We start from the raw sequence: 12,808 nt of genomic DNA on the forward strand, positions 1-12,808 counted from the left end.
GGTGGGGGGCGAGGGACAAACAGAAGGAGTGCACGTTAATCGCTCATCAAAAGATTTGTGGCTTTAAAGGAAACTTCCGTTAATGCGTTATTAACGTGTTTACTTTGACAGCCCGAATAAACACCAAAGTATACATCCAAGTTTGCAAAGCCTGTTATGTTGTATGAAAACAAAAAAGGGAACGTAAAATGAAAAATAAACGTTTTTCCCTCCTAATATTTTGACTTTATTGTTGAACTGCTGATTTTCCAAATGGACCCCAGGTTGCACTTTGACATAATTTAAATAAAATAAAACATTTTTCAAAACTTGCATGGGTCCTCGTTACTCTATTCCACATTCCCTGGTACTGCCAGCTGTACTTCCTTCATCCATTGAGTACTTGATGCTAAAATGTACTGTGTGTGTGTGTAGGATGTGAACTGGGGCAGTTCCGCTGCGGGACGGGGCGATGCATCCCATGGGACTGGCACTGTGACGGCACGTCGGACTGTTCGGATGACTCTGATGAACACGACTGCCGTGAGTTGCTCCTCCCAGCCTGGCAACGCTGTGTTGGAGAGTAGTGTTTACTTTGGATACTTTAACGTTGGTTGTTCTGCATTAGGCCTGAAAATGGCAATAATAATAATAAGCGGCTGGTGATACTGAATCTTATTTTTTGGTTCCATTCAGCTCAGGTAACATGCGATGACAGTCATTTCCAGTGTCTGAGTGACAGCGAGTGCATTCCAGATGTTTGGGTGTGCGACGATGAGGAAGACTGCGAAGATGGCTCTGACGAGAGGCAAAACTGTCGTAAGTACAATGTGCAGTATGAATCATAGTTATTGCAGTTATTATTAATTCATGTCTTACTGCGCCTCTCTTACTTTGAATTTAGCCACAGGAATATGTTTGTATTTTACAAATCAACTTTAAATGTTTGCTTTAGAATATTAAAAAAACATGCTGGCCAAAAAACACCAAAATGTAAAACAACAAAAATATGTTTTTCATAGGGGCCTTTTAAAAATACAATTTAACTAGAAAAAAAAAAAAATGTAAAATACCAAAAAAAATGTTTTTTTACAAGAGTAAAATCAAATCATTAAGAGAAAAAAAAGTTGTAATCTGACAGGAAAAATTATGAAGAAAAAAATAATGTCATTTCAGTAGGATAACGCTGAAACGTTAAAGAAAAAATACATTATTTTTTTGTCATTAAAGAAGGAACAAACAAAACGTTATTTTTTGACAGGTTGGGAAAAAGTTCTAATATTATGGCAATAAATACAAAACTTTCTAGATCTTCCATAATCTGTACCTATTCCAGCTGTATTTCCTTGGATTTCTGCTTCCGCCAAATTGGTCTGTTTTAATTAATTCCTCCCACGGCCCGCCTCCGAGCACTGCCTCTCCGCTGTGATTGGTCACACTCCCAAACTACTTCCTGACTACTGTGATCCCACTTTCTAATATGGTGGGTGTGTTTAGTGTTTAGGAGCTACTAGCAGCTCAAGATCTACTGGCTGGAGACCCCTGACTTACCGTGGATGAACTCAAAGCTTGTGCTCACTTTTGGCTCACTGTGACATCATAAAGAGCCAGTGTTAGGAAAAAAAATGAAACAGAGTGTCTTCCTCGGAAAGGAACGTTCTTTTAAGTGAATTATGACAGGCACGGTGGTCTAGTGGTTAGCACGCAGACCAGGGTTCAATTCCACCCCTCGGCCATCTCTGTGTGGAGTTTGCATGTTCTCCCCGTGCATTTGTGGGTTTTCTCCGGGTACTCCGGTTTCCTCCCACATTCCAAAAACATGCTAGGTTAATTGGCCACTCCAAATTGTCCATAGGAATATGAATGTGAGTGTGAATGGTTGTTTGTCTATATGTGCCCTGTGATTGGCTGGCGACCAGTCCAGGGTGTACCCCGTCTCACGCCCGAAGACAGCTGGGATAGGTTCCAGCACCCCCTTGTGAGGAAAAGCGGTAGAAAATGAATGAATGAATTATAACAGGCAGGAGAAAAAAGGAGCATTTGATTTGCTCATCTGCACAGTACGGCGGTCTGGCCTCATTGAAACTGACCAGTTTCTAACTGGTCAGTCGTCAGTTAAGGTGGGAGCTGGATTGTTGTGATACCATTCCCAGGATAGTCCAGTTTAATAAGCCCTTTCCTCGTTATCATAATGATGATTTGATGCAGCTCTTGCAATGGATGTTATTTCATTGCGGAGGTGTAATACATGAATGATTACGTTCTTTCCATGTGCTTATAAAATGTATCTAATAATCTGTCCCCAGCCGGGAGGACTTGCACAAGTGGACAGTTCAGCTGTTCCAGCGGGGCGTGCGTCCCAGCCGAGTACAGGTGCGACCATCTGTCCGACTGCACCGACGGCTCAGACGAGAGAAACTGCGGTAAGTCTTCTTCCCCGAGGTGCTTTCCCCCGTACAGTATTTGCAGTCAGACTCGTGTGGCATTTTAATCAACCTGTTCAGATTAAGAGGCTCGCTGACGGACACAAAACGAGCCACAATATGCTCCTTGTCGTCAGTGGTTGATTGCAGATTCCTGGCTGGATTAGTTAAGATGAAGTTCAGTGTCTATCTAGCCAATGTCCAAAAAAAAAAAAAACGTCATGTTGTACCCACAATGCTACTTTGCACTTTAGGAATTTCACAATTGCAAGAATGCTGCAGCCGTCTGTCGCTCAGCGTTAAAAGTGTCCCGGCTTATCCCTCCCATGCGCCGAGCTTTTCACCGGCTGTCCGGCTGGCATGTGTGCATTATGTTGCTCAGATGATGATCTCATCTTTCAGATTACCCCGAGTGCACAGAGCTTAGATGTGCTAATGGCGCCTGCTACGAGCGGACCCAGCGATGTGACCACATACTTGACTGCCGTGACGGCTCCGATGAGGCAAATTGCAGTAAGTCCGTTGGAGACCTTCAAACAGTCAAAGGTTTTGCTGTTGTTGTTTTTTTTTACATTTACCAACTTTTTTCTTCATTTTTTAAATTTAATTTAGAATAATATGACTTTAATCCAGGCGGTACGGTGGTCGAGTGGTTAGCGCACAGACCTCACAGCTAGGAGACCAGGGTTCAATTCCACCCTCTGCCATCTCTGTGTGGAGTTTGCATGTTCTCCCCGTGCATGCGTGGGTTTTCTTCCACATTCCAAAAACATGCTAGGTTAATTGGCCACTCCAAATTGTCCATAGGTATGAATGTGAGTGTGAATGGTTGTTTGTCTATATGTGCCCTGTGATTGGCTGACGACCAGTCCAGGGTGTACCCCGCCTCTCGCCCCAAGACAGCTGGGATAGGCTCCAGCACCCCCCGCAACACTCGTGAGGAAAAGCGGTAGAAAATGAATGAATGAATGTCTTTAATCCAGGCGGCACGGCGATCAAGTGGTTAGCGTGCAGACCTCGCAGCTAGGAGACCAGGGTTCAATTCCACCCTCGGCCATCTCTGTGTGGAGTTTGCATGTTCTCCCCGTGCATGCGTGGGTTTTCTCCGGGTACTCCGGTTTCCTCCCACATTCCAAAAACATGCTAGGTTAATTACCCACTCCAAATTGTCCATAGGTATGAATGTGAGTGTGAATGGTTGTTTGTCTATATGTGCCCTGTGATTGGCTGGCCACCAGTCCAGGGTGTACCCCGCCTCTCGCCCCAAGACAGCTGGCATAGGCTCCAGCACCCCCCGCAACCCTCGTGAGGAAAAGCGGTAGAAAATGAATGAATGAATGTGAGTGTGAATGGTTGTTTGTCTATATGTGCCCTGTGATTGGCTGGCCAGCAGTCCAGGGTGTACCCAGCCTCTCGCCCCAAGACAGCTGGGATAGGCTCCAGCACCCCCGCAACCCTTGTGAGGAAAAAGCGGTAGAATAGTCCACACAGAGATGCCCGAGGAGGGAATCGAACTCGGGTCTCCTAGCGCGCTAACCACTCGAGCGCCGTGCCGCCACCCCAACATTACATTGAAATCAATTTCTCTTCCTGTGTTTTCTTTAGCACAGCACTGCAATACGGGCCTGTTTCCATGCCGTAATGGCATGTGCGTGCCTCAGCGATACATCTGCGACCATGACGACGACTGTGGCGATGGAAGCGATGAGCTCAACTGCAGTATGACAGCACTTCTACTTCCTACTGTCATACATCAGTCTTTATTGGGGTTTTTTTTCCTTCTTAAACGTGTCCTCTTCATTTTGCAGCTTATCCTTCATGCAGGGGCAATTACTTCACTTGCCCCAATGGCCGCTGCATCCACCAGGTATGGCTTTGTGACGGCGAGGATGACTGTGAGGACAACGCCGATGAAAAAGGCTGTGGTATGGAACTACACTACACCACACCACGTGTGTCCAAAGTGCAAAGTGTGATAATAGAATAAGAATAAAGTAAAAAAAATACTGTATGAAGAAAAATAAGATCATAATATGATGATGACGTAACCCTAACCAAAATAAAAGCAAGGCATGCTGGCTAGCTAGGGGCTGTGTTGCAGCATCCCCAGGAAGTGGAGTGGAGGGCGGTGGTCTCCTCGCCGTGTTTGATGGCTGCGTCCCAATGACGGTGTTGGTTTAAGCTTCCTGTGAGAAGCAGACACCTTCAGCACTAAAAAGAGTTTATTTCCTTCTCCGTATGCTGTTTGCTTCCTCGCAAGCTGCTTCTTCTTTTTGCTGCTCCAAGTGCATCAAATTGTTCAAATAGCTCTTTGTGGGACAAGATTGGGAAAAAAATCCCCCACCCCCTCCCAGCAAAGGGCTTTAGAATTCACCCACATGGCTGTGAAGAGTGGTGCTTTTCGAGGATGGGTTGTGGAAGCCCCCCCATGACCCTCCTCACGGTCCCATCCACTCCCCTGCATTCATTCCAAGCAGGGGTGTCCAAACATTTTCTACCAGAGAGGGCCGCGTAGGGAAACATGAAGGGATGCCACTAGCTAAGGACACTCAAACTTATACATATATATGTATTATATATTATTAAGTTTGATATATTGTTCTTCTTACATAGTTTATATATATTATATATTTCAACTTTCCTCCAAAATTATTTTGTACATTTTCTTGTTGTAATATTTTGCTTCCATTCCCATAATAACCTTTTCCCCAACCTAATTTGCCCCAAAATTACAACTTTGTTTTGTTTGTTTATCCATTGCAACTTTTTACTGAAAAAAACATATTTTTTCTTTAATACTTTAACTCTATGCTACTAAAATGACATGTTTTTTTTTCTCTTAATATTTTCATCTTATTCTGGTGAAATGACAGCTGTTTTTTTCCATTTCTGCTGTTATTTATTTTTTCCATTTTCTGACTATTTCAACTTTCAACTGAATTTTTTTTCAGGTTATTATGACGTTATTTCCATAATGGTATGACCTTTCCCCGACCTAAGTTTGCACAAATTACAACCGTATTTTGTTTTATTCGTTTCTCATAATATTACAACTGAAAAAGAACATTTGCTTTAATATTTCAACCATAAAATGACATTATGTTTATTTAATATTATCAGATTATTCTCATACAATTGCAATTTTTGCTCTTCATATTTGGACTTTATCCTCGTAAAGTTACATCCGTTTTTTTTTTTATTTCTACTGTTGTTGTTTTTTTTTTAGATTTACCAACCCTTTCAACTTGAGTCATGTCAATGTTCTTCTTGTAATTATTAATTCCTGTAATATTTTGATTTTTTTCTTTGTTACAAACAAAATTTCCCAAAATTGCAACTTTATTTGCTGCTTTGTTTCTCTTCGTATGATTTTTAAAAATTATGCCTTTTCTTTTAACATTTAAAGTTTTAAATGACATGTTTTTTTCACATTACGCTATTCTTACGCTATTTTTTTCTTAGTATTTTGACTTAATTCTTGTGAAATTTATGCAGATTTAAATTTTGCTGTTGTTTTTGTTTTTTTCTTATTTAATGTAATCATTTTAGAATGTGCCACTAGGCTGCACTTTGGGGGCCCCTGATTTCATGTGACATTCGTAAAAATGAGTGATTCATTATGTACTGTATTTATATAACAGGTGATGATTTATGTTGATATGAATAGATAATGCCCGGCAGGAGTGTTATCCCGGAGAATGGCCATGTCCTTCCTCGGGCGTGTGCATTCCCCTGGATCACCTGTGTGATGGGACGCCCCACTGTCCTGAGGGGGAGGACGAAACCAACGCCACTGTTGGACACAACTGCAGTTAGTAGCGTTGTTTTCTATGTTGTGTCTGTTTATTGCTCGATCGGAAAATTGCATAGGCTAGCATTCATTGTCGTCAGGTATCTGGAGATGCTCCTCTCTGAGTTGCGAGCATCGCTGCCTTCCCTCTCCTGACGGAGGAACCTGTTCCTGTCCTCCTGGATACATTGTCAGCAGCAACGACAGCCGCTCGTGCATGGGTACGTCACTCCTCCATACACAAACTACAACTGACTTCACCAAATCACGTGCGTGTGATGTTTTCCTTCTTAAGATTTTGACGACTGCTCAGTGTGGGGAGTGTGTGACCAGCTGTGCGAGGACCGCATGGGTTCTCATCATTGCGGCTGCAGAGACGGTTACGTCCTGGAACAGCACAGATACTGTCGAGCCGACGCGTCCAGTAAGTGTGATGTTTCCTATTGATTCGACATACAGTGAGTGAGTGTGAATGAAGCATGCTAACAATGCCAATTAGCATAACCCCCCGTGGCTGCTTTGCTGTGCTTCCTGGTTGATTCTTGCTGGTGGTTTGTTTTTGTAGCCAAAGTCTCTTGGCTTTGTGCAGCTGAGAGGCTGACCTGACCTCTCTGCCTCAGTGAGCAGAGCATTGAAAGTACTTTACCTTGCTGGGACAGCCGTCGTCCTAAAACCTTTTCCACAGAGGCCCACACACTGACAAATGAAAGGATGCAACTTTGCCATGTTGATATTTTCTTAAAGCATCTGTCATTTTTTCAGTTGTTTATTGATTGAAGGTGGTTCATGTCATTTTATTGTGCCGTCCCTGCAGCCGGGGTCCCGTCCTTGGTGTTTTCTAATGGCAGAGACCTGCTGATGGGCGACATCCACGGCAATGATCTGCGCACTTTGGTGCACTCACAGAAAAGAGGAGTCGCAGTAGGAGTTGACTTTCACTTTGACCTCCAAATGATCTTCTGGACTGACACCGTACAGAATAAGGTACTCCGATGGTGTCCGTCCTGTAATGTCACAATAATGTCCTTGGCTTGCCTGGGGGCCGAACAGTAGTGATTTTACAAGAGGTGCCGGGGCTTCGAAGTGTGTGTCGAGTAATCGAGTGGGCACTTCCGCGAAGCGTGTACCGAGGCTTGATTCATTGGGGGTCGGGGTCGGAATTGATGACGTCCGAAGCCTCGCTGCCCGTCTGTACCACGTGACGGCTTCAGGAAAAGGTTCAGAATTTACCGCTATGTTTGCCTGTCACTCAGCGATATAAACCCCTCAGGCTTAAACATTAAAATGTGGGATTTTGTGGTGAGAGTCAGTCAGTTGAGTGTGTGGATAGTGTTTGTCGATGGTTTGGTTACTATACGGTTACGTTAGTTTTGGAGTTCAGAGAACGAAGATATGGAGCCAGCTAGAAGCCAGCCAGCTACACTTTGTAGATGAATCATTTGGTTATACAATTTTTTGTAGTACATAATCATTTCCAAGAGCCAAAACAGATCAGCATTCAATGCATCACACATGAAGATACATCCGCCTGTAATTGTATCCAAGGCCAGCTTCAAGAAATGAATCCATTCTCGAACCAGTTCGAAGCCTCATCGGGCTTCATCTCGCCATCACTACCGAACAGCACTGAATGAAATGGAGCTGCAGAGACGGGAGTCCGGGCTTTGCTAAGATAAATCAAAAAGACGTAGACGCTGCAAATAAAAATCCCAGGAATGTTCTCGTGTGGACAGAGCCTAAGACAGTGTCCCCAGACGTAAGAAGACAAAGTAGTTACAATACAATCAAGGATTTCACACTTTCATGACTTAGCATTTTGACGCCACTTTTGTTTGCATGTTTGCATCTTCTATTGTAAATGCAGATTGCATTGTTTCTTAGTGACGTTACTCCTATGTGTTATTTACCTGTTATTTTATTATTTGAGTCATGCACCAGTGGCTGAGAAGCAATTAATGATGGAATAGTTATGTTGGATAGGAGTTATCACTGGAAGCATCTGCAACGTTGATACGATAATTCAATGATGGCCACTGGCAACCGGGGCGTGGGATCATAATGAAGGGGAAGCACTGTAAGACGTGAAAGCAAATCCACGTGAATTATCCTTAGACCTATCTGATAGGCCGCTATGATGGCCACATACCAGTGTGCAATTTATGTAAGGCGAGCTCGCAGAAAGTAATCACGCTGTATTTGTTTTCGACGGCACCGTCCCTCTAAACACATTCTTTACCCCGCTGAAATTGTTCTTCTGTACCTTCCCGGGTGCACTTCTCTTACAGGGGATCTTTGTCAATGAAAGGCCTCCGTAGCCGCACGATGAAAGCAGACAGGGAGCAATAAGGGAATGTGACTGTAAGCAGAGAGGTTATACCACCACATATACGGTTTCTCTTGAAGCGGCTCAGCAGAAAGTCCCAAAAAGCAAAGCTCTTCTAATTAGCTGCAAGTTGCCTCCATATTACTTCCTGAGGCGCTCACTAGCTTGATTCATTCCCCCTTTTTAATAATATTGTCTCATTATTTCTACAAGCAGTGACCACCTAGGAGCTAATTTCCCGCCAACAATGCCATCTTTTGTGTACAGGTGTTTTCTGTGGACATGGACGGGTCCAACATGCAGGTGGTTTTAAATGTATCAGTTGACTACCCTGAGAACCTGGCGGTGGACTGGGTGAACAATAAACTGTATGTGGTGGAGGCCAGTGTCAACAGGATCGACATGGTGGACTTGGATGGAAATAACCGGGTCACGCTCATCACCGAGAACCTGGGAAACCCGAGAGGACTCGCGGTGGACCCCACTGTCGGGTAAGTACATCTCCCCGTTCTTTTTTTTGTGCTCCATTGGCACAGGATAATGGGTGTGTGTGTGTGGGGGTGTGTGGGTGTGTAGGATTAGCAGATTGCCCGCAGTGGATTAGCGGGAAGCAATGTAAGTGATGACCCTAATTGTAATCCAATTCAGGGGCGAGGGGGGGGAACCAGGTGGCTCCAGCTAAATTGTTTCTTTCCAATGACTAGGAGGTGAGATGGGCAACCATCACCGACATGTCTTCACGATCCCAACTGGTGGGTCACAGACAGCAAGTAAAACAAGGCGTTAAAAAATGTAAACATATGTACGTAATATACAACTCCTGTCTGTGGCCTTTTTGACATTGAATTTTAATGTATGCATTATTCGTAGGTTTTCTCCGGGTACTCCGGTTTCCTCCCACATTCCAAAAACATGCTAGGTTAATTAGCAACTCCAAATTGTCCATAGGTATGAATGTGAGTGTGAATGGTTGTTTGTCTATATGTGCCCTGTGATTGGCTGGCAACCAGTCCAGGGTGTACCCCGCCTCTCGCCACAAGACAGCTGGGATAGCACCCCCACGCTCATTTAGCATGGGCGTTAACATTAGCCTTTTTTGCCAGGTGATTGAACACTGCAAAAAATAGTCACTTTGCACTAACTGAAATGTCCCCTCCACAGCTACATGTTCTTCTCAGATTGGGAGGCCCTTAATGGTCAGCCGGGTCTTGAACGTGCCTACATGGACGGAAGCAACCGTTACGGCATCATCAGGAGCAAACTGGGCTGGCCAGCTGGCATCACGCTGGACATGGAGGCCGAGCGTGTTTACTGGGTGGATAGTCGCTATGATTACATTGAAACTGCCACCTACGATGGTCTTCACAGGTAAATGACATTTTTAAATGATTTTATTTATTTGGGCAAATTTATTCTATTCTATTCTTCCCACCGGCACAAGTGGCCAAGAGGGAGGAGAGAAGGCGTGAGAGGGTTTAACACAGCCAAGTGTCATCTTAACCAATCAAATGAACACTTCTCAATGCCTTCAAATGCCTAGGGCCCACTGGACTGTGCATCAGAGGCCATGATTCGCTTCACCATGTAGACCACCTCTGTTCCTGACACTCACATTAAACACAGCAGCAGGCTAATCCGGTCATCGTGCTTGTAATCCACCTGGAGAAACTTTCACGGTATATTCTCGGGAACTCCTCTCATCCGCCGTGCATGGACTACATCTTTTCAGATCATGTTAACAAAAAAGATCGGGACCAGGTCTTTACTAGGGGAAGGGGGGACAACACCCACTCAATGAATGGCTTGCTCCCCCAAATAGAAATTTTAGAAGTTAAAACTGACACATGACAGCTCCACTCATCTTACCTCTCCGTGGCGTTATCTGCATGTGTCTTCGCCCTTCGCGCCCCACTGTTAGTATGCAAACGAGCAAAGATGCCACAAAACAAAGATTAATGTAAGGTTTGTTGTGTGAGGAGAGTACGGTCTGACCCGGACTCGGATCCCAGGATGCAGAGGGTAGTAGAGGGTAGAGCAAGGATAGTACGGGCCGGCTGGATGGCACACGGGGCTTGGCATTTGTGGTCGGAACGATAGCCGAGTGCCATCCAGTCGCAACAGGTGAACAGTAAGGAAGACTCCAAGAGAAAAAGTAAAAATTATATTTTTATTATTGTTGCTGTTCTACAAAGCAAGTACCCTGCTGGTTTTAGTTCCCCTGTAATGCCCAATGCCCAAAGTATTCTGTTACTTTGTCCACTAATAGGAAGACTGTTGTCCATGGAGGTGCCGTGGTCCCTCACCCATTTGGCATCAGCCTCTTTGAGCACAGCGTGTATTTCACCGACTGGACAAAGATGGCGGTGATGAAGGCAAACAAGTTCACAGACGCCAGTCCCGAGGTGGTCTACACAACGTCACAGACGCCACACGGGGTGGCGGTGATCCATCATCTCAAACAGCCACACAGTAAGCCTGATGATCCACGTGATTCCTGCAAGGAATGGCGTCTTAATGACACTTGATGGTGCTTGGTGCTTTCGTCTTCAGTGGCAAACCCGTGCGAGTTACATCGAGGTGGGTGTGATCACATCTGCGTGTTGAGTCACAGGAGTGACAACGGGGGGTTGGGCTACCGCTGCAAGTGTCGCATAGGCTACGACCTACACACAGATGGCAAGAGATGTTTGGGTATGAGAACGTATGAGAAACGTATTTCTCATATGAGAAATATGATCACACAGCATTTTTTTCAATGTGGTGTTTTTTTTTGGTTTCCAGCTGTTAGGCAGTTTCTGCTCTTCTCTAGCCAACTGGCTGTGAGAGGGATCCCCTTCAACTTCTCCTCTCAGGAGGACATCATCCTGCCCATCACTGGATCACCTTCCTACTTTGTTGGGGTGGATTTCAGCGCCGAGGATGATGAAATCTTCTTCTCGGATACAGGCAAAGACATCATCTACAAACAGAAAGTGGATGGGACCGGTGAGTATTTCTCAGCGATATACCCATATTGTCCAGCGCTTCATTACTAATATAGGTACTAATATCAGGCAAAACCTCCTCGCTCATGGACACATGATGCATTTTTTACTGTGTTTCAACACGCGGCCCGCGGGCCAAATGTGGCCCGCAGGACACTAGTTTGAGGCCGCCGCCTTGATATGAAAGTTTAATGTTAGTGCGGCCCGCGCAAGTTTGATATGGATGCTGTATGGTATCATGTACCCAGAAAAAATTATTACCTTTGATTAATGTTCATGTTAAAGGTTAAATAACTATTCATAGTTATCCTCTCTATCCGTGTGGAAGTGGTAAGTTTTTGGCTTTGTTACGTTTAAAGGAAATAACTTGGAGGCTACCGTTTAGGTCGCTAGCTCTCTTGTTTGCGAGTTAGCATGTGTCACAAGACCCTGCAGTTGCGCAATATGTTGTAAATGAAAAGAGTATAAATGTGACTATAGTCGTGTTTTGTCATGTCTACAGGGCTCTAATAATGCTTTGTTCATTTTAATCTGAAAAAAATAATTTGTCTACCCACCAACTATATGTGGTTTCTTAGGTTTTTATTATTTGCTGTTTTATTATTATTATTATATATTTATTATATATAATAATATTATATATATAATTATTAATATTATAATATAATATATAATATTATTATAATATAATATAATTATTTATATATATTTATTATATATTTATTACTGATTGATTGATTTTCTTTATTATTGTTTTGGGGCAGCTCTAGCTCTGCCCCTCTGGTCCACTTGTCGATACTGCATGCTGATGTTCACATAGGCCCTGCTTTCATGCTTTCTGTGCTTAAGAGAAGTCTCACTGCTTTCTTGTGCGCAGGCAGGGAGGTGCTGGCAGCCAACAGAGTGGACGGCGTAGAGGATCTCGCTTACGACTGGATTTCTAAAAACCTCTACTGGACTGACTCACGATACAGGAGCATATCCGTCATGAAGGTCGCCGATAAGTCCAGGAGGGCCATCATACAGAACCTCAACAACCCAAGAGCCATCGTGGTGCATCCTCTGGTCGGGTACATCATCATAAGAAAACACATCAAATCATACCTGGGGAATACTCTCATTCATCCAGGTCATTATATTCTCAGGGCATTGAATTGATGGCAACTGAAATGTCCAGATTGTCTTAGAAGATCCTGCACCATCCCCTCAGACTCAAGCTATCCTGTCTGCTTGGATGAGAGGTCATATGTCTTCTTAGACAATCTGCACAGTCCAGTTGCGATGGATTCTGATTGTCAAGTGTACACAA

General features: G+C 44.1%; 1 protein-coding gene across 10 annotated transcripts in view; it reads left to right on the forward strand.

The window, feature by feature from the left end:
• The window catches only part of lrp2a (low density lipoprotein receptor-related protein 2a), a 60,664-nt gene that overhangs the window by 6,682 nt on the left and 41,174 nt on the right, over positions 1 to 12,808 (forward strand). For 8 of the 10 annotated variants that reach the window (XR_009131640.1, XM_058081813.1, XM_058081815.1 and 5 more), the window contains exons 2-17: positions 415 to 522; positions 676 to 798; positions 2,286 to 2,402; positions 2,805 to 2,915; positions 4,008 to 4,121; positions 4,211 to 4,327; positions 6,070 to 6,213; positions 6,294 to 6,413; positions 6,488 to 6,616; positions 7,007 to 7,176; positions 8,783 to 9,006; positions 9,677 to 9,883; positions 10,782 to 10,984; positions 11,066 to 11,206; positions 11,297 to 11,500; positions 12,377 to 12,569. Coding sequence is in view for 8 of the 10 variants with exons in the window: in XM_058081813.1 (XP_057937796.1) it covers positions 415 to 522; positions 676 to 798; positions 2,286 to 2,402; positions 2,805 to 2,915; positions 4,008 to 4,121; positions 4,211 to 4,327; positions 6,070 to 6,213; positions 6,294 to 6,413; positions 6,488 to 6,616; positions 7,007 to 7,176; positions 8,783 to 9,006; positions 9,677 to 9,883; positions 10,782 to 10,984; positions 11,066 to 11,206; positions 11,297 to 11,500; positions 12,377 to 12,569 (2,425 nt within the window). In the remaining 2 variants the exon portion in view is untranslated. Of the gene's footprint in view, positions 1 to 414; positions 523 to 675; positions 799 to 2,285; positions 2,403 to 2,804; positions 2,916 to 4,007; positions 4,122 to 4,210; positions 4,328 to 6,069; positions 6,214 to 6,293; positions 6,414 to 6,487; positions 6,617 to 7,006; positions 7,177 to 8,782; positions 9,007 to 9,676; positions 9,884 to 10,781; positions 10,985 to 11,065; positions 11,207 to 11,296; positions 11,501 to 12,376; positions 12,629 to 12,808 lie in introns of those variants that run through there. The other 2 variants (XM_058081820.1, XM_058081821.1) reach the window with 2 other exon arrangements.

Source organism: Doryrhamphus excisus, chromosome 9 (genome assembly GCF_030265055.1).
Source record: "Doryrhamphus excisus isolate RoL2022-K1 chromosome 9, RoL_Dexc_1.0, whole genome shotgun sequence".
Classification (NCBI taxonomy): domain Eukaryota; kingdom Metazoa; phylum Chordata; class Actinopteri; order Syngnathiformes; family Syngnathidae; genus Doryrhamphus; species Doryrhamphus excisus.